General features: G+C 65.3%; 1 protein-coding gene across 1 annotated transcript; it reads left to right on the forward strand.

Moving 5' to 3' along the window:
* Nucleotides 1–406: 406 nt before the first annotated feature.
* ONECUT3 (one cut homeobox 3) lies at nucleotides 407–16,937 on the forward strand. The gene is made up of 2 exons (XM_059165117.1): nucleotides 407–1,589; nucleotides 16,648–16,937. The coding sequence occupies exons 1-2, from the start codon at nucleotides 407–409 to the stop codon at nucleotides 16,935–16,937; spliced, it is 1,473 nt and encodes a 490-aa protein (XP_059021100.1).
* Nucleotides 16,938–19,427: the final 2,490 nt, after the last annotated feature.

Genomic DNA, 19,427 nt, shown 5'->3' on the forward strand with positions numbered 1-19,427 from the left:
CTCGAGGGAGTCTGCCCTAGGAACCCCGCCTGCTGTGCCCGGTACACGGCTGGCCCTGGGGAGGCACGGGCGGGCGCAGAGGCAGGGGAGCCCCAGAAGCCCGATTCCGGCCCACTCCGGCCAGCCGGGCGCTCGAGGGGGCCGGAGCGGGCGGAGAGCGAGGCGGCGGGAGGCGGCGGCCAGGGGAGCGGGTGGGCGGGGGTGCTGACGTCAGACCCGGGCCCGGGCGCCGGCGGCCGCTCCCCCGCCACATCCTGGTGGCCGCGCTCGCAGCCGGGCCGGGCGGTGCGCCGCGCAGCCGGGCAGCCTCGCGCGCAGCCACCGGGGAGCGGGCGGGGGCCATGCGGCGGCCTTGAGCGCGCCGGGCCGGCGCCGAGGAGCGCGCGCGGCAGGCGAGCGGCCGAGCATGGAGCTGAGCCTGGAGAGCCTGGGGGGCCTGCACGGCGTGGCCCACGCGCAGGCGGGCGAGCTGCTGAGCCCGGGCCACGCGCGCTCGGCGGCGGCGCAGCACCGCGGCCTGGTGGCGCCCGGGCGCCCGGGCCTGGTGGCGGGCATGGCGAGCCTCCTGGACGGCGGCGGCGGCGGCGGGGGCGCCGGGGGCGCGGGCGCCACGGGCGGCGCGAGCGGCGGCGCTGACTTCCGCGGGGAGCTGGCGGGTCCGCTCCACCCGGCCATGGGCATGGCCTGCGAGGCGCCCGGCCTGGGCGGCACCTACACGACGCTCACGCCCCTGCAGCACCTGCCGCCTCTCGCGGCCGTGGCTGACAAGTTCCACCAGCATGCGGCGGCCGCGGCGGTGGCCGGGGCGCACGGCGGCCACCCCCACGCCCACCCGCACCCGGCGGCTGCGCCTCCCCCGCCGCCCCCGCCGCAGCGCCTGGCGGCCAGCGTGAGCGGCAGCTTCACCCTCATGCGCGACGAGCGCGCGGCGCTCGCCTCCGTGGGCCACCTCTACGGGCCCTATGGCAAGGAGCTGCCCGCCATGGGGTCCCCGCTGTCGCCTCTGCCCAACGCGCTGCCGCCCGCCCTGCACGGCGCCCCGCAGCCCCCGCCGCCGCCGCCGCCGCCGCTGGCCGCCTACGGCGCGCCGGGCCACCTGGCCGGGGACAAGCTGCTGCCGCCCGCCGCCTTCGAACCGCACGCCGCGCTGCTGGGGCGCGCCGAGGACGCGCTGGCTCGCGGGCTGCCCGGAGGCGGCGGCGGCGGCGGCGGCGGGGGCGCGGGCGGCGGGGGCACCGCGGGGCTGCTGGCGCCGCTGGGCGGGCTGGCGGCCGCCGGGGCGCACGGGTCCCACGCGGGCGGCGGCGGCCCGGGCGCGGGAGGCGGCGGCCCCGGGGCGGGCGCCGCGGCGGAGGAGATCAACACCAAGGAGGTGGCGCAGCGCATCACTGCCGAGCTGAAGCGCTACAGTATCCCGCAGGCCATCTTCGCGCAGCGCATCCTGTGCCGCTCCCAGGGCACGCTCTCCGACCTCCTGCGCAACCCCAAGCCCTGGAGCAAGCTCAAGTCTGGCCGGGAGACCTTCCGCAGGATGTGGAAGTGGCTGCAGGAGCCCGAGTTCCAGCGCATGTCGGCGCTGCGCCTCGCAGGTAGGAGCGCGGCGCGCAGCGGCGAGCCTAGGGCTCCAGCTCAGGGCTCCCCGGCGCCCAGCCGAGTGGCCGCGGGGCACCCCAGCCCCTTCTCAGGCCGGGGCCGCGCGCCCGGCCGCTGGCTCAGGACTCCCTGGCGGGAGGCTGGAGCGTGATCTGTGCCCCGGCCCCGTTAGTACTGTCGCCAAAAGGGAGAAAAGAATCGTGCCGCCTCCCCCCCGACCACCACCAACAGCCCGCCCGACCCCTTCGGGATCGGGGAGGGGTCCCTGGTTCCTTTTACACTGCGGGGAGGATCCCCGAAGCAGCCTGCAAGGTCGCTCATTGTGTGTGTGGCGCGGGGATGCTGTGCCCCAGACGCGCCGCTGCTGTCCCCTCCGGGAGCCACTCCCCTCCTCCCGAGGAGCCCCGGGCTGCGCTCCCAGCTCCCCGCAGAGAGCCCAGACCGCGCACCGGGCGCGGGCCGAGGCGGCCAGGGCCGGGCCCGCGCTCAGCCCTCGGCCCCAGCGCGCGCTTCTTTGTAGCTCGGCCTCAGCGATCGATAGCCCCCTCCCCCGCTCCGGCCGCTGGCAAAGGTCACCCGAGAACGGGCGGGGGAGGGGCGGCCCCGGGGACCCTCGCCCCCGCGGCCTGGAGGCCTTCACACCCGGGCCGGCTGCCCTGCGCGCGCGGTTGCTTCTGGCTCGGGAGCGCGCCCTCCTGCCTGGCTTTTCCGTTTTGTGTCTCCCTCATTTCTGCCTGTCTGTCGGGACAGGCCGCTGTCTGTCTGTCATTCCCTCGCTCTGGTTCTGCTCCTGCTCCTCGTCCTTTCTTCTACTCTCCGGTGCTCTGTCCGTCTCTCTCCGGCTGGCTCTCAGCCCCTGGCCCCCTGGGGACCGCGCTCCCTCCCCCCTCCCAGCTGACAACAGCTGGGTCCACACCTGCCCTCAGCGAGGCCGCCTGGCCAGGCCCCCCTCTCCCGGGTGCCTGTGGGGTGCAGGAGAGCCCCTGCCGCCGTCCCCACAATGGGCCTGACCTGGAGGGGGGTGTCTCTCCCTGGCCGCTGGGGGAGGGGGCTGCGGCTGCCCCAGCCATGGGGACAATAGCCGGCTCGGTGGCCGGATCGATCGCTTCTCTGCGCACAGGGGCAAGAGGAGCTGGAGGGCTGCCTCTCAAACCGGGCGCCGCGCCCCCCCCCCCCCAGCGAGCGGGGAGGCAGGGACGGATCGGAGCCTGGAGTCCACCCAGGGAGCGGGTGGCGCGGGGAGGAGGACCCGCGAGGGAGGCAGACGGGTCTGTGCCGTTTCCTCCCCTCCCCCACGCGTACCGGACAACCAGGGGGGAGCCTGCGCTCACACACGGCCTCAGTTTCCCCCGTGTGCCGTTGGGGTGACCAGCGGAGCCTCCTATAGGCTTCTCCCTCCTATGTGGCAGCTGACCCAGGGTGACAAGCTAGAAATGGCATGAGGAACCTAGACAGGGCTTGTGTGAGGGCAAAACCTGTTCTGTCCTGCCCCTCCCCCCCAGTCTCAGGACCTGGGTGTGCTCCCAGGGGTCTCTCAGTCACAGCAGCACACGCGGCCACAGCCTGCTGTGGGCAACACAGGTGACATCAGGGACCGGAACACACACCCCTGTACTCTGGCCACGGCCAGAGCCGGAAGGTTGGTGCGCTAAGTGGCACTCTTCGAGACCACTGCAGCCACCTCTGCCTAGTCCCCAGTGCAGGTACCGAAGGGGACAGGGTGTCTGACTTGGGCGCCCCGCAGAGAACACAGGCCACTTTCCATTTTTCTCACCGCCCTCCCCTTCAGTAACTTCACGGCCCATTCACGCGCTCAGCCGCACCTTCCGGGGCTCCAGAAGGACAGACGGCAGGCGGGGAGTCCCGAGCGGGGGGGGCTGCGGCGGGCTGAGTGGTGCCAGCGGGCAGAGACGCACTTGGGGCGTCCCTTCTGACGCACCTGCTCCGCGCCCCGGGCCCTGGGTGCCCCCCGCAACTCGCCGGCGCTCCGGGCCACGGCTGCACCACGGGGCTGGGCCTGGGAGGCAGGGGTGGCCGGCGGCAGGCGAGCGGTAATTAGGCGCCGGGCAGCGCAGAGGCCTTTAGTTCCGGTCGCTGCGCAAATGAAAAGCAGTTAAGTGGCGGCAAATCGTAGTGCTTACGGGGGGGGGGGGGGGGGGGGCAGCGGGGCGCGTCCCCCTCCCCAATGCTGTGCCCCACACCGTGGCCTGGCGCGCCCCCAGGTTCCCCAACCCCCGTGCCCCCCCCCCCCACGCCCGCGGCAGGGCTCCTTGCTCACCCTCCGCGGCTGCTGAGCCCTGGCCCTGGCCCAGCCCTCGCCCGCCGCCGGCCTGCCCGCTCCCTGCTCCGGGACGGGCCACCGGGCTGAGCTCACGCGCTGGGGCCCGGAGACAGAAGGACACAGACAGAGAGACGGACTGGGAGAAGCAGGGGTCCGCAGGGAGGGAGAGAGCGACACAAACAGAGAAGGAAAAGGACCAAACTGGAGGCAGAGAAACACAGAAACAAAGCTGGGGACAGAAAGAGAAGCCGCAGCAGGAACGGAGAAAGACAAAGACGGACGGGGAGAGACACGGCGACAGAGAAGGGCGGGCGCCGGAGGGAAGAGCCGGGCCACCTCCGGGCCGCGGAGTGGGGTCCCCCAGCCTGGGTCCCCCCCCCACCCCCGCCTCTCTCCTTCCCTAGTCCGGGGCTCAGGGGCAAGGGGCGGCTTTATTTCCTGTGAAGCACCTGAGGAATCTGGCTGGGCAGACCTCAGGGTCCACCCCACGGCCCTGTGCCTGCCTGGTCTCCGTGCCTCAGTTTACCCATCTGTAAACGGTTGGGGAGGCGGCAGGAGCCGGGTTCCGGGTCTAACGTTCTGAGATTCTGGGACCTGCTAATCGGGCCGTCCTGCGGCCCTGCCCCCCCCACCACCACTGGGGGCCTCCGCTTCCCACCCCACTCCAGGGTCCCGGGAGTGTAAGGCTTGCCAGCCGCCTCCTCCCGGAAGCCTCTCTGGCTCGAGCTCAAGCAGGAATTGTGGACTCGGCTGGGGCGGGGCGGTCGATGAATTCGAATTACCGTCTCTAATTCATCACTGCCGCTGGTCGATCGCTTTGGCCGTCTTCAAATATTGTTTAAATTGCAACTCTGGAGGAAAAGTATTTTTTGTAACTGATCAGAAAATATATATAAAATTAATACCAGGTGGAGGCAGTTGTCTTCCTCCTCCTCGTCTCGCTGGGGAGTCATGGAAACTGAGGCACGGAGGGAACTATCTCCGGGTTCAAGATACTGCTGAGGGGGCGGCAGGCCGGGCTGGGGGCTCTGGAAGGGACAGGAAGGAGCAGGAAAGGCAAACCAGCCCCTCACCCGGGGTCAGGCCGGCACTGCCTGCCTCTGGCCGCTTCCCCACTCTGCAGTCACCATCCCAGGGGGCAGGGGCATCGGCTGTGTCTGAGCGTGAAGGGGCCCAGCCCACAGGGTCAACCCAGCCCCCTGGGAGGGCTCGGTGTGCAGCTTCCCTAAGGCCCGCCCAGGGGCCCCTGAACTCCGTAAAAACCTCACTTGGAGCGGCAGGGGGCCCTCGCACCTTACAGATCCCCCCAGGACGTCCCACCAGGGGACTTGACCACATGGGCCTCACCGAGGCTCCCTCACTCACTGGTGGGGTGGGAGGTGAGGGTCTGAGTCTCACTTTTCTCATCTGAGAAATGGACCCAGTTAGATGCCCCCTAGTAGGTGCCTATGGAGGTCTTCTGGTCACCTACTTCCTTCAGGGCACAGTCCCAGACCCTGCACCCTGAGGCCACCTCGCTTAACCACCACCCCCCACGCACCTCTCCTCATCTTCAGGGGGTCCCCCAGGGCAGCCGGGATCTGAGAGATGCCTGGAGAGTGGACAGGGGGTCCGGTGGCCCCACAGCGACGCATGGGGTGAGGTGGACCAGGTCTGGGATTGTGTGTGTCCCAGCCCTGTGAGCTCTGCAGACACTCAGAGTGACCCTGGGTCCCCCCACTCCCAAACCGGGCCCTCCCTCCAAACTGCAAAACCGGGCTGGGACAACCCCAGGACCCTGCCCAGGTTCAGGGATTCTGTGCTGCGCCCGTGCAGACAGGGAGATGGGGAGGGGCAGGCTCTGAGATGGGGACCGGGCTGGCTGGGGTGCCCGAAGCCCCCTCCCCTCTCCTTGGCTCAGCCACCAGGAATGAGAGATGGAATCATCTGGAACGACCACTGAAGCTAGATGTGATTATTGTGCCCACTTTACAGACCAGCAAGCTGAGACCAAGACAACGGAGAGCAGTTCCCAAAGCCCCCACAGTGTGAGACAGAGCCAGTTCCAGCGGGAGAGAGAACAGACTCAGTTTCCCCAGTGAGAAACAGGGTGCCCCAGGGGAGGGGGATGCAGGCCCCATAGGCTGAGTCTGGAGGGGTTCCCGCCTCCGGCAAACGGGGGACCGTCCAGGCGAGTGGTCCAGCAGGGACAAAGGCTGGAAGAGGCCTCAGGGGACTGAGGCCACGACAGGAAGATGTCTCAAGGTCATGGCTAGTTCCAGTTTATAAGCAGCTTGGACCCTCAGGCAGGTGGACTGTGGGGGCTGGCTGGCAAGGCCTGCTTGTCTCCCCTGGGGCTCCTCGGAGGGTTACAGGATCCTGGGCCCACGTGAGCCCCCCCAGGGAGGGGGTGTGGGGACCAGGTCCCGGCTTCACGCATCTGACTCAGAGCCACCAGCATCCCTGCCGCTGCTTTCCCTGGACAACCACCTCCTCACTGAAGCTGCCCTCAGGGTCAGCCTGGGCTCAGCATTGGATTTCCAGCCCTCCCTGAGCCCCACACCCAGCAGCCCCTTCCCGTCTGTGTCTGCAAGACAGGGACAGTCACCCGCCCCCCCAGCACAGGTAAGCACCTGGACAGGTGCGCACAGTGAGGGGCCGATGCTGGTTTTCTTTGATTCCCAAGTCCCCTTAGCCTAACACCCCAGAACTGGGCGGCGCTCTGCTCCCTAACTTCTCTCCTGTTCCGGCTGCTTCTGGCAGCCATCACCACGCTAGTGAGTGACCTCTGGTGCTGCTTCCCTCTCCCCCTCCTCCTCCTCCTCCTCCTCCTCCAGGCTCCACTCCCACCCCGTGCCCTCTCCTTCAAAGCCGGAGGGCGGGCGGAGGGCTCTTACGGTCACTTTGGAGCTCGTCACACCCGTGCTTAGCATCCTGCCACCGCGTAGCCTCCCTAGATCCTAAGAGGCAGAGGAAGCTTCCTGCCCACAGCTACAGATGCCCTAGGTCCTGGCTGGTGGGCCCCTGAGCACAGAGGATGGGAGGTGGGGAAGCCCAGAGCGACTAAGAGGAGCTATGCGCCCCTGCGGCTGGCCTGCGCCTTTGTGTGTAGCAGCAAGCTCAGCTTAACCAGGGGAGCTCAAGCTGGTTTGAATCAAGTTTTTAATTAAATAGGGCCCTTGATCAATAAGGAAGGCAGTGCTAGCGGGGGAGGGGAGAGGCTAGGCCTGGAGCCAGGGGCTGCCGTGGGACCCTGGGCAGTGTGTGGCAGCTGCGGCCTCAGTTTCCCCTCTGCTAAGTAGGCGTAGGTGTGGGTGGGTTTAGGAAACCGCCCTGCCCGTAGACTTGTCCCTGGCAGGCAGATGTGGGGAGGCTTAGACCCAACAAGTCACAGATTCGCAGCAGATGGAAACAGGGACAAGGAGATGGGTCCATGACGGGTGACCGAGGAAGGGACCTGCAGGGGAGCAAAGCCAGGTGCGACCGGGGCGGTGGCGTTTCCCTGCGGCTGCACCCGCAGACGCACCCGCGTTCGCTCTGGGACACGCGGGCGCAGGCTCTGGCTCAGGAAGCCCATCCGTTGTGCTCGGATCTGGATCTGGCGTGTTGGGGGCCGCATGTGCCTCGGGACGGTGGCCGGGATCCCCCTCTCCCCCAGACCCGGGCAGGCGACTGGGTCATCCCTGCGCCCCCAGCTGGGCCCGCTGGAACACCTGTCTCGCGCGCCTCTAGTTACTGTCCGACTCCACTCCCCGGTGCTTGCGGTGGAGAAAGGGTCGCACCCAACCACGGTGACTGGGGAGCCCGAACCGCGCTTCTCCGAACGCCAGGCGCATCCGCCCGCGAGCTCGGGAAGCGTCAGGGCCTCGATTTCTCCCAAAAGGCGAGCGCCGCCGGGCATTGCCGTGGAGACCGGCCACGGAGATGTGCCGCACTCCGCGCCTCTGTCCTCCGCGCGCGTGCGGATCCCCTAAACCCGAGAGGAGGCAGCAGTGCTCTCGCCGTCCGCAGCCTGGCGGGACGTGCGGAGACCGCAGGCCCCTGTAGGGCACACGCGCGGGGGCGGCGGGGGAGCGCCGGGGTGTGCGCTCCGCGCCTCGTGGGCGCAGCGCTGGGAGCTTGGACACCAAGCGCGGGCTCCCTGGGACTGCGGCGGGGGTGCTTCGCGTGAGCCTGGGGTGGTGGCGGCGTCGGAGGCCTGCGACCAACGCTTCCCCCTCTCCCCGCGCGGGTCCCTTCCCCAGATGGAGACTAGAAGCCCCAGCCTAGTGGGAGCGCAGGGACTGGAGAGAGAAACAGGCCCCCAGCAGCAGGGGCGCCCGGGCCAAGCCGCTGCCTCCGTAGACAAGGCTGCGTTATCACCCCCAGTGCTGGACACATTCGCCTCCTTCCAGATTTAAGGGGAGCAAGACCCCGGCCTCCAGGACCCTCCTTCCTGCCGCCCGGCTCCTGTCCTACGAGCCTGAGCCGCCGCAACTTAACTGGGCAGCTAGAGTCACCGTTCCTTCTGCTTTCCTTCTCCTCTTTGTAAAAACAACGTCTCGGGAAGCCTGTTCTGTTTTGCTTCCTTCTCACCCAGAACATTCCACATCAGGAAAGAGAGTGCCTCCAGGGTCATTTGTGCTGGCTACGTCCTGTTCTTGTGGGCCGTTTCCCTCTTACCCCGGCCGTCTCCTAGCCAGAGGACAGTCAGGCTGTTCCAGACGGTTCCGGGCCAGCCCCTGACCACCTGCCCGGGAATACCCGAGTTCTGTGAGTTGATCTGTTGATTGGTTTTTCCTCATCACTGAGGTGCTGGGTCACGCCCCCCTTTCTGGGTTGGCCTCTCTGTTCTTTTCTTATCACGGGTTCCTTTCCGGTCATCTTTTTCAAATCCATTTCCAGCCGCTGGCCGCGGTGGCTTCTTAATAGGTTTTTAAAAAGAAACGCTGTGTGCAGGTTGGGGATGGGTGTGTCCGTGCACCGGCTCCGCTTCCCCGTGCGAGGGTGTCCGAATGGGGGGGGTCTCCACGGCCCACAGTCCGAGTGGGAGCCACCCCGACGACACCCCAGTCCCCTGCCCTCAGGCACTGCAGCCCCCAAATGGAGTCCCGGAGGGGTTCCTGCGGAAACGTTCATTTTCCGCTAAGTCTTTGAAAGGCTCAGAACTAATTTGAAAACGTGGCCATTAAGATCCCATCTGGGGAGCAGTGGAGGGGGGGGGAAGGCCGGCCACTGGCTGGGGGAGAGGTGGGGGGCCAGGCAGGGCAGGGGATGGGGACGGAGAGCGGCCGGCCGAGGGCACATGAGGAGGCTGAGGCCTGAGGGTCCTCGCCTGGGGGCAGGGGTCTGTCTGTGCACCTGTCTCCTTGGAGATGACTCCGCGCCCACCATGGGGACCCCTTTGGGCTCCCCCAGGGGTACAGGGTATAGATAAAGAGGGTCCATGTAGCGACTCCAGGTCCCCTTAGGGACTAGCTGTGTGACCTTGGGCAAGTCACCCACCATCTCTGGGCTGCGGAGGCCATAGGGCAGGCTTCAGGGCAGCTCAGGCCAGTGGGGACAAGCCATCAGGGTGGGGGCATCAGGGCTCCCCACATCTGGGCCTGGGCAGCTGGTGGCTGGGGCAGGACGCGTCGCCAAGGAAACCAGTCATCATCCCAGCCGGAGACCAGGCTCCGTATTGAATTGTCTGCTCCTCAAAGCCTAAGTTGAGCACAGGAGGTGGCCCAAAGGGGAGGGGCAGCGGCTCCAGCTCCAGCGCCGCCCACACCCCCCATCCTGAGCCCAGGTGCAGGGGTGCAGGGGAGAGGGCAAGCAGAGGAGCCGAGGTGTTGCCCTGGGCATGACACAGATGGAGGGACACAGAGGGACAGGTGCCCCCATGGCTGAATTCTGCTGCTGCGGCCCAGCTCCTGTCCCTCCATGTCAAACCCAGCCCTGAGCCGCTCTGGCTCATTCCTCTTGCCCTCCGGGCATCACTAGACACCCTCCCCCGCCCCGTCCAAGACCTGGGCTAGATAGCCAGGCCCACCCTGCACTCCTAGCTCTGTCCCCTGCTGGAGCGTCCCAGATGGGCTCCCGGCTGCCCCTCCCAGCCCCTCCCAGCCACCGCACACCTCCACCTCCACCGCTCCCTGCTCCAAGCCGGGTCAGCCCCGGCTTTCCCTCGTCCCTGGGATCATTAGTGACCCCTCTCAGACACCAGAGCTCGGCTGGCAAGTGAGGTCGCCCTGCCCCCAGCTGTCCCCAGCAGCCCCTGGCACACAGCAGCTGCTTGACAAAAGCATGAAGCAGGCCTGGAGGAAGGGACGGGCCCAGGGTCCCACCTGGGTGCTCCTCCGGAAGGCAACTCGATGCTCCAACCCCCTGCCCCGGGGCTCCCTCCTGCCCACAGACAGGGACCTCGGGGTCACGGGGTCCCCGTGCTCACCCGATAAAGCACGAAACCAGTGTGCACAGTGTGCGTGCAAGACCCCAAGCCAAGACCCTGTGTCCGCACGGACGGGGCAGGCAGCCAGGAGCCGGAGGGTCCGCATGGTCCCGGGCCACAGGCCCCCGCTCAGACACAGTGAGCCAGAAAGGGGCCGGGCACATCTCTGCTGCCACTAGCCTCTTCACATCACACCGCCAGGTTTTCCTGCGCCTCCCAGACATGCAGAAGTCTGCCGGCCCCCGGGCCTTCCCACACACCCTCGGGGCTCTCCCCTCCTCACCCCTCTCCCCTCCTCACCCCTCCAGACACCCGCGCCACTGCGCACAGCCCAGCCCTTCGCGTGCACCGATGGCTCTCGCTGGGGTGGCACAGGACGTCCCAGTTGCTTGCCTCAATCACACATCACCCTCCACCCCGCCAGGTGTTTGTGGTGGCCCCACGTGGACACCCCACAGGATGAGGGGGACAGGAAGATGCCCGCGTGGGCAGCCCACTGGAGCGGCACTGCCCCGCCCCCAGGCACCTGCTCCTGCCTGGTTCTGTGGCCCAGACAGTGTACCTCTGGGAGCCAGGATGGGAGGGGGGGAGGGGGAGGGGGAGGGGGGAGGGGGAGGGGGGAGGGGGAGGGGGGAGGGGGAGGGAGGAGGCCATTAGGTGACCTTGGGGGAACAGGTGCAACCGGCTCCCTCCCAGCAACCTGATCCTCTTCATCCGCGGAGGTGAGTGGCCTGGAGGCCCCGGCTGCTCCCTCCCTGACATCAGATGGGCTCCCTGACCCCCTGCTGGGGGTGCTCGGGGGTCCGCTCCCCTGAGCGGCCCACCCACGGGCCAGTGGCTGGCTGCGTCTCCCTGGGCGAGTCTGGGCTGAACCCCCTCCCTGCTCCCACCCCCTGCCAGGAGGGCGCGGAGAGGTGCCAGTCACCGGACAAACGGAGAAACGGAGAAACGCTGCCAGCCAGCTGTCTCCTGGGGCCCACCCTGCGCTGGGCAGCAGAGGGGACTCAGGCTCAGGCTTGAGCCCAGGAGGTCAGGACTGGGGGCCCCCGGGGAGCAGCGAGCCAGGCTCCTCTGGGGTGACCGCTGCGGGGACCTTGAGAGGTGGGTCGGACTTCTCGGGCTGGGGCAGGGTCTCCATCTGTGCCTGTCTGGGAAGATTCTGGGAGAGATGCAGAGGCCTGAGGCCAAACCTGAGGTGGGGGTGGGGACCTCATGGCCCTGTGACCCTCCATGGGTCTCAACACCTCATCTCAGCCCCACCATGACATTCAAGACTTTTCTGGCTCAATCCCTTCCCGTAGCTGGGAAGGCCCAGGCCATGTGAAGGTTTCCATCTGGAGCCTGAGGCCCCCCCCAGTGCACCTCCACCCTCCTGCCTGGACCCCTGCCCAGGGCCGGGGTGGCCAGCTGGCCGGGGCCCTTCGTGGCTCCCTTGCCGGTGCCCATCAGGGGCTTGGCCCCGGGAGGGGGGGACCCGGGTCTCCTCTGGAGCACCTGGGATCTTATCCCAGGGCCTCTGGGAACCCCCCCAGGACCCAGCCGCACCCCAGACCCTCTTCATCCCCGGACTCCAGAAAGAGCTAGAGCGGTAGGAGTGTGGGGCGCTAGTTGTTCTAGGATCAGAGCATCTCAGAATCGGTGGGGTGTTGTTTTTTTTGTTTTTTTTTTTTTTTTTTTTTTTTGTTTTTAGATTCTATTTACTTGTTTGTGGGAGCACAAGCAGGGGAGGGGCAGGCAGAGTGAGAGGGAGCAGCAGACTCCCTGCTGGGTGCATCCCAACACCCCGATCATGACTCAGCCAACGGCAGACTCCTCACCCACGGAGTCCCCCAGGCTTCCCAGAGTCAGTGGGTTTTAGTCCCTGGAGGCCTAGAGGGCGAACCCAGACCCACAGTCCGCGGGGCCCCTGGACGGAGGGGTCACTGCGGTGCTCCATCAACATAAAGAAAAGAAAGGAAGCAGCGTCCCAGGCCGGAGGACCTGTTGGGGGGCACTGACTTGCCCCTGGTCCCCCAAGCTTGTCTGGTAGCTCCCCCAGGGGCCGTGACAACCCTGGTGGGTGGCGAGGGTCTGTGTCTGGGGCCACTCCCCGCCCCCCAACCACAGGCTGGGAGCCCCTGGTGAGGGACACAGGGTTGAGTCCTCCTGAGCTGGGCACATAGGTGGTGGCCCTGCGGCGGGCCCTGCGGCGGGCCCCGCGGTGTGGACCCGGTTACTGGAGGAGGTGCTGGGTGCGGGCGAGGCCAACAGGAGGCGGGACAGACGGGGGAGGCCATAGGGAGAGGCGATATGGAGGTGGTGGCAGGGGAGGGGGTGATGCAAGCAGAGCGGGGGACGGAGGTGGTGGGGGTGTGGCGAGGGGGGCCCAGGCGGGGGCGGGGCAGGTGTGGGCAGAAGCGATACTGATGGAGGAGGCCCTGCCGGTAGAAGGGGGCGCAGGGAAGGGATGGCGGAGCGGGGGAGGGAGGGGGAAGCCACAGGGGCAGCCCCCAGTGGAGGTCTTCCTGGAAGAGGTGGCCACGGCGGCATCGCAGTAGGAGGCTGGTGGCTGGCACTGTGGGTGAGTGCAGGCTTCCCCGCGAGGCGCTCTCCCAGCCCCGCTCTGGGTCAGTCCCTGTCTGCCAGCCTGGGCTGTCAGTTCTGTAAAGGGGCCCAGGGGACACAAAGATGGCCGCGCTGGGCCCGTGGGAGTGCGCTTGGGCACCAGCCAGGATGCTCTTGAGGGGAAGGTGGCCATGCTGATGGGGGAGGGTTGGGGCCGCCCCCCTCCGACTGGCACTCACACCCCTGGGCCTCCAGGCTGGGCTCCGGGGGGCTGTGGGGGATGGAAACCAGGACAAAAGCTCCTCCGGTAAACAGCTCTGACGGGGCCCAGATCGATTCGGGCTGTGAGGAGCTGTAATTAGATTGAACACTGCACGGGGGTGGGGGGAGCCTCTTTTTGCTGTGATCGACAAAACACCAAGTTTTTTCATGACTCTGCTTGGCCCGGCCCCTCCCCCAGGCCCTGCCTCTGGGGCCCCCATTAGGCTCTTGATTGGAGAAGCGGAAGCAGTGGGAGAGAGGGGAACCTGGTCTTCACGCCCTCCCATTCTGGCCCATCGCTGTGGCTCTTGCACTGGCCCGGGCTGGACTTGGGCAAGGGCCTTACCCTCTCTGAGTGAACTAGGACAACACCTGCCTACTGGGTCGACAAGAGACACGCAAGGCTCTTGTGAGCTTGCTTTCTTTTCTTTTTTCTTACATAAGCTCTACGCCCAGTGGGTCTTGAACTCAGGACCCCGAGGTGGAGAGTTCCTGCTCTGTGCACCGAGCCAGCCAGGCGTCCCTCTGGTATCTCGGTCCCCACTGCAGACGTGCGATGAATTGGGGAGTAAAGTGAAGGAACAAGGGATGTGCACATCAGCCGAAGATGACAGCTGCTGGGCAGGCAGGGCCTCTGCTGAAATTCAAAGCCTAGGCCTGAGTCTTGACTCCTGCCCTGGACTTGATGCCGGAGACTCCACTTTCTCTTTGAAAGAAAGGGGGACCTCGCCCCTTCCCTGCCCCCCCCAAGGTGGCCAAGTTCCAAAGAGATGGGAGATCAGGCCCCTTCCTGGCCCTCCCTTCCAGGGTCTCTCTCTCTCTCTTTTTTTTTTAAGATTTATTTATTTATTTGACAGAGAGATAGGCAGAGGCAGGCAGAGAGAGAGAGGGAGAAGCAGGCTTCCCGCTGACCAGAGAGCCCGATGCGGGGCTCGATGCCAGGACCCTGGGACCACGACCTGAGGCCCAGCCCACTGAGCCACCCAAGCGCCCCAACTTCCAGCGTCTCTTAACGCAGACAAAATAGAGCTCAGGTCCTTGTCCCCTCTTCTGCACACGAAGGGCCCCCTGGAGCACAGCTCCCCGCCCGCTCCCCTGGCCATCCTTCCAGACGCCCACCTCACCCCACCACACCCTTCCCTCCGTGGGCTTCTCGGTGTCGAGAGGAACACAGTCTTTTGGCTGAACCCGTATTCAGCTTACATTATTATGCTTTTGGCGAACGCTGCCCACCTCCGAGTCACACAGAGTGCTAGGACGGCGTCTTTCTTTCTTGTACAACTCTTTGTTTTTCCAGGAGTTAGTAGTCGCCGATTACTGGTTCTTCCCACGCTCCCCAGCAAGACACAGACAGACTCACCACGACCTTCCACACGTTAGGCCGTGTCCCCTTGCCCCTTGGCTTGGTGCTGGGTGGGGCAGACCCCCGGGGCCATCCCAGTGCCTCTGACCCTGGTCTTCGAGGCTCGGCCCTCCCCATCACCTGGAGGATCCGCTCCTTTTCCTATAAGGAAATCACACCTCCTGAAGTCACAATTGCCTTTTTTAATTTACCTCCTCGTTTTGCTGAAACACATCCTCCAGGAGTCTTCTGAGAAAGGGTGCCCAGGAGTCAACTTTTGGAGACTTTCATCAGTCTGACTCGGTCTCCAGGCCGCCCTCCTGCTTGACGCCCGGCGAGCACACGATTTCAGCTGAACCGAATCTCCCTCAGAATTTCGAAGACATTGTTTCCCTGCCTCCTAGTTTTTGAGAAGCCAAAGCCACCAGGACTCTTAGGCCCTCCCGGGACGTCTGGCTTTCCTCTCTGGGAACTTTTAGTTTCCTCTCTTTATTGTACGTCTCAGAAATCTCACAAGGACGAGCCTCAGGGAATATCTTTGTTCACCCACTCAGCCGCACGCCATTGGCTCTTAAGCGGGACTCTCGCGTGTCCTTCAAACATGGATTTTTTTTTTTTTCATTATTTACTTGGGAATCTCTTCCTCCAGTTTTCGAATCCGAGGACAGGCCCGGCCGGTCCACACTCCGTTGTTCCCTTTCTCGCGTCTCCCATCTCAGCACCTGCCTTGCCCTGCTGCCGGGGATACTCGCTCAGCGCCGGGTCCAGTCCTTCGCCGGTCTGGCCCGGCCACTGTCTGTGTAATTCTAAGAGCGTCGTCTTCCCTTTTCACCGTCCTGCTCACGGCGCCGGATCCTGTTCTTGTTTCGTGGGTACAGCCCTCCTCCGCTCCGGGAGAGTCTGCTACAGCTTCCGCCTGCTTTTCCTCCTACCGTCCTCGCTCTGTCCCTCCCCTCCCCCTCCCTCCCCCTCCCTCCCCCTCCCTCCCCCTCCCTCCTGTTCCCTCCCCGGTTCCCCCTCCCCACCCTTCCCTCTTTCTCTATCTCCTTCTGTCTCGCCCCCTCTTCCCTCTCTCTCTCCCTCATTAGAGGCTTTTCTAAACTGTCCAGTAATCTCCAAATATCACCTTTATTTAATCATAAAACCTGAAAGCCCTGAAGCGCCGTGTGTTTCAGGTCAGAGGGAGACAGGGAGTGAAGTGGGGTGTCGGCCCAGGAGAACCCCTTGTCCCTGAGAAATGAGCCACAATACAGGGAACATTAATCTATTTCTGCAGACCTGTGTGGACATTGATCTGGCACGCCATCTGGCTCAGACTCTTCTGGAACCAAAAAAAAGCCCGTTTGGTGTGTAGTCCCAGTGGGTCACCAGGGCTGGGGGCAGGGCTCTCCTGGTGTAGCTCACAGCACCAGCGACTTGTGGACTTGTAGGGGTGACAGACTAGCGGCCGAGGAGGAGCTGGGGTGGGGAGGCACGGGAGCGTGGGCTCTCTACCTCCTGCAGTCCCTGACTAGTACCTGGCGGGGAAGCGGAGATCCTGAGAGATCCCTGGAGGGGCGTGGCCGGTGCTGGCTGGGGAGCTCATTTTTCCCACCCACTGGCCCCACTGTCTCCAGGGCAGGGTCCACTCTGGAGCTGGGGCCCCGTGGAGCAGCCTGGGGTCCTGCCAGGTGCCCTGAGGTGCCGCCAGCTCCCTTTTGCCAGCCACCGCCAGCTGGGGGCATTGGGGCAGCCTCCTGAAGCCTTCTCCCCGCTCCCAGTGCAAGGTGGAGGGGGGGGTCGGTCCTGCCGCCGCGGTCTTAGATCCTGCCGGCTCCAGGGGGTCCCTTGGGCAAGTGAGGGCCTCAGCCGGGGGTGGGGGGGGGAGGTGGGGGGAGCTGGGTCTCAGAGTCACATCAGCCTCAAGACACGGGGTCCCTAAGTGGGTCAGGCCTGCCGGACAGCCCCGGGAAGGAGGCAAGGACCAGTACTCCCGTCGCCGGGGAGGGGGGCTGGTTCCGGGGGTGACTCACACGCCCCAGTCGTTCCCAGCCTCTCCCACCCCGTTCCCAGCCTCTCCCACCCCGTCTACCTTGAGCCACAGAACTCGCGCGTCCTTTCCCGCAGCATCCAGGCGGCTGCGAGGCGCGCCCGCGGGGCGCCCGGGGCCCTGGGGGCGGGCCGGGCGCGGGGGTGCCGGCCGGTGGAGCAGTGCTCACGCCGCGCCCCGTCTTTGTCTCCCGTCCGCCGGCGCAGCGTGCAAGCGCAAGGAGCAGGAGCAGCGGCAGGAGCGCGCGCTGCAGCCCAAGAAGCAGCGCCTGGTGTTCACCGACCTGCAGCGCCGCACGCTCGTCGCCATTTTCAAGGAGAACAAGCGGCCGTCCAAGGAGATGCAGCTCACCATCTCGCAGCAGCTCGGCCTGGAGCTCAACACCGTCAGCAACTTCTTCATGAACGCGCGGCGCCGCTGCGTGAACCGCTGGGCCGAGGAGCCGGGCGCCGCCCCCGCGGGCCCCGCCGCCGCCGCCACCTTCTCCAAGGCCTGAGCCCGCGCCACCACCCCCCGCCCGGGCCCGGCCCGCGGGGGGCCCCGCCGGAGGGGTGCAGCCCGCGCCCCCCAGCCCAGTGCACAAGAAGGGCCCCTCCTCCCCCGCCTCCCGTCCCCCCCAGGCCAAAGGGAGCCCTCCACCCCCCCAGACGGGAGGGGGTGGCCGAAGGGGCTCCCCAGCTCCCTGCGTCCGGGACGCCCGGAGGGCCCCGGAGAGAACCAGGGCTCGCTGCGGCGTCCCCGAACGCGGGTCAAGAAGCACATACGAGAAATCTAAACCGGGTATTTGACAGAAGGAATTCGGAGCGCAAGCCCTTCGGCGCCAGCCCTCCTCCCCCGGCCCTGCCCGCCCCGAAGTCGCCAAAGCCTCCGCGTCGCGCGGGTCCTCGCCGCGCCCGCCCGCACCGCGACCAGCCCCGCCGGCAGAGCCGCCCCGGGCCGCCAGGCCTCCTCGTGCCAAGAGCCGCCTGCCTTAACGTCCGGCGCGGGGCCGCCGGGGACGCGCGGGGCCGCCGTCCGTCCGCTCTACCTGTAGGCACCTCGACGGCACCCCGGGGAGAGACACGGCCCGGGAAGCAGAGAAGCAAACCCGAAAGCCCGTCCGGATGTCGCGCGCAGAAACCAGCACCGGGAGCGCGCGGAGGGCGCCCCCATCCCTGCGTGCCGGGGCCACCTGCGAGGAACCTTCTGGAACTCCCCCAACACCTCCCGCGCTCGGGGCTGCCGCTCTGGGCCGGAGGAGACGCCGGGGGTCGAGCCTGGGCGGCGACTCTAGTCTACGAAGGGGGAGAGAAGACGCTGACGGCGCGGGATCCGCTTGCTCTTCTTTTGCCAAAAAAAAAAAAAAAAAAAAAAAAAAAAACCAAAACTGACGAGGGGGAAGGAAGGGTCGGAAATGAAGATGAGCAGCCCGCGCACCCCTGCTCGCCTCTCCTCCCTTCCTGGGGACCTCCAAGGTGACCTCCAGGGCTGGCCGGCGGCTGGATCCTGAGAACCCCCTTCCCGCGGTTCAAGGTCTGGAGGCTCGAAGGAACCTCACCCCCCAGCCCCTGCGCGCCCGCTGCCTCCCAGGGAGGTAGTCACCCCTGCCCCCTCGAGAATGCAAAAGACATTTCTAGTGAAATGCCCCCCCCCCCCAGGTAAAGGCTACCTCACGCAAACGTTCTTGTCTGTGATTGGATAAATCACGCCTGATACCAAAGATTTCCCCCCAGGACCTGTGCTGGAGGCTGAGTTCCCTCGCCCGCGACCAGGGGCGCCGCCCTGCCCTGCAGAGAGAGAGAGAGAGAGAGGGAGAGAGGATACTGAGGTCGATGAGTGCCTTTTTCTGGAACCAAAGATGCGTGTGGAATGTTCTCTTGTCCTTATCAACTCGCTGTTCTCCCAGCTTCCTAAGCAGCTGATCTGAGTGATGCTTCTAGAACCTTTGGGTGTTGGGACAGAGTCCTAAGAGTCCCTGTTCCCGCTCAGCAACCAGCCCCCACCCCAGCTCACACACACACACACTCACTCACACACTCTGCTGTCCTTGCTGGGCGCAGGAGCCCGGCTGGCTGGACCCCTTCCTTCCGCCTCCCAGGGTCACCTGGCCCCACTGGACTGAGTGCCCGCTTGCAGGGGCGGGGCTTTGGGGACACCCCCTGCTGGGTAAGTCCCTTGCTCTCCCCAGCATTTGAGGTCCAAGGGTCAGAGGCCAGAGATCTCCACTCTGTCCCATGCTGGATAGTTAGGAATTGGCTTGGGACCGATCTGGTTGTGGAACTTTCTAGTTATGGTGACCTGTGGGCAGATGGGGTCAAGCCCCACCAGCCAGAGTCACAGCCGCATTCCCGGATTCCGGGGTCCCTTTCAAACACACACACACACACACACACCAGCTCCAGCCCCCCCCCCAGGGGCCCTTAACCCCCCCATCTCCCCCCACTGCCCCCCCCCACCCAGCTGGTTGTCACATACCAAAGACCGTTCTCCACGCAGGGACTGACACCTCCAGCACAGCTCCTTCGAGCCTTTGACAATTTTCTCTGAAATACCTCAAAATATTTAATGTATAGTTTATGTGATTAAAAAAAAAAAATCCTTAGCTAGTTTTTGGAATACGTGACTTGAAGCTTTATACCGTTAAATTATAATTTTGCAGACGATGGTATGTCATTTCTTTGAGGAGTTCCGTGGGAGACACATTGAATGTCAGGGCAGTGAGAGCCCCCTGTGTCAGAGGCCAAGGGCAAGGCAGCGGAGCGAGAGGCAGAGCGCAGACCGGCGTTTACAGATTTCTTACTCAAACGAGTCCTTTAGGAAAGACAGGAAGAGAGAGAGTGTACCTTTCTGTTCTCTGGCGTGTTCTGTCCCTTGTTTTTTGGAGTCATGTCTAATAAGAGTATTTATTATTCTATGTGTTCTGTGTTCAAATGTAATTTAAGAAAAAAAGTAAGAAAAAATCCAAAAAAAAAAGGACAATGGAATTTGATTTGATGCATGACTAATG

This window comes from Mustela lutreola, chromosome 2 (genome assembly GCF_030435805.1).
Source record: "Mustela lutreola isolate mMusLut2 chromosome 2, mMusLut2.pri, whole genome shotgun sequence".
In the NCBI taxonomy this organism is placed as follows: Eukaryota; Metazoa; Chordata; class Mammalia; order Carnivora; family Mustelidae; genus Mustela; species Mustela lutreola.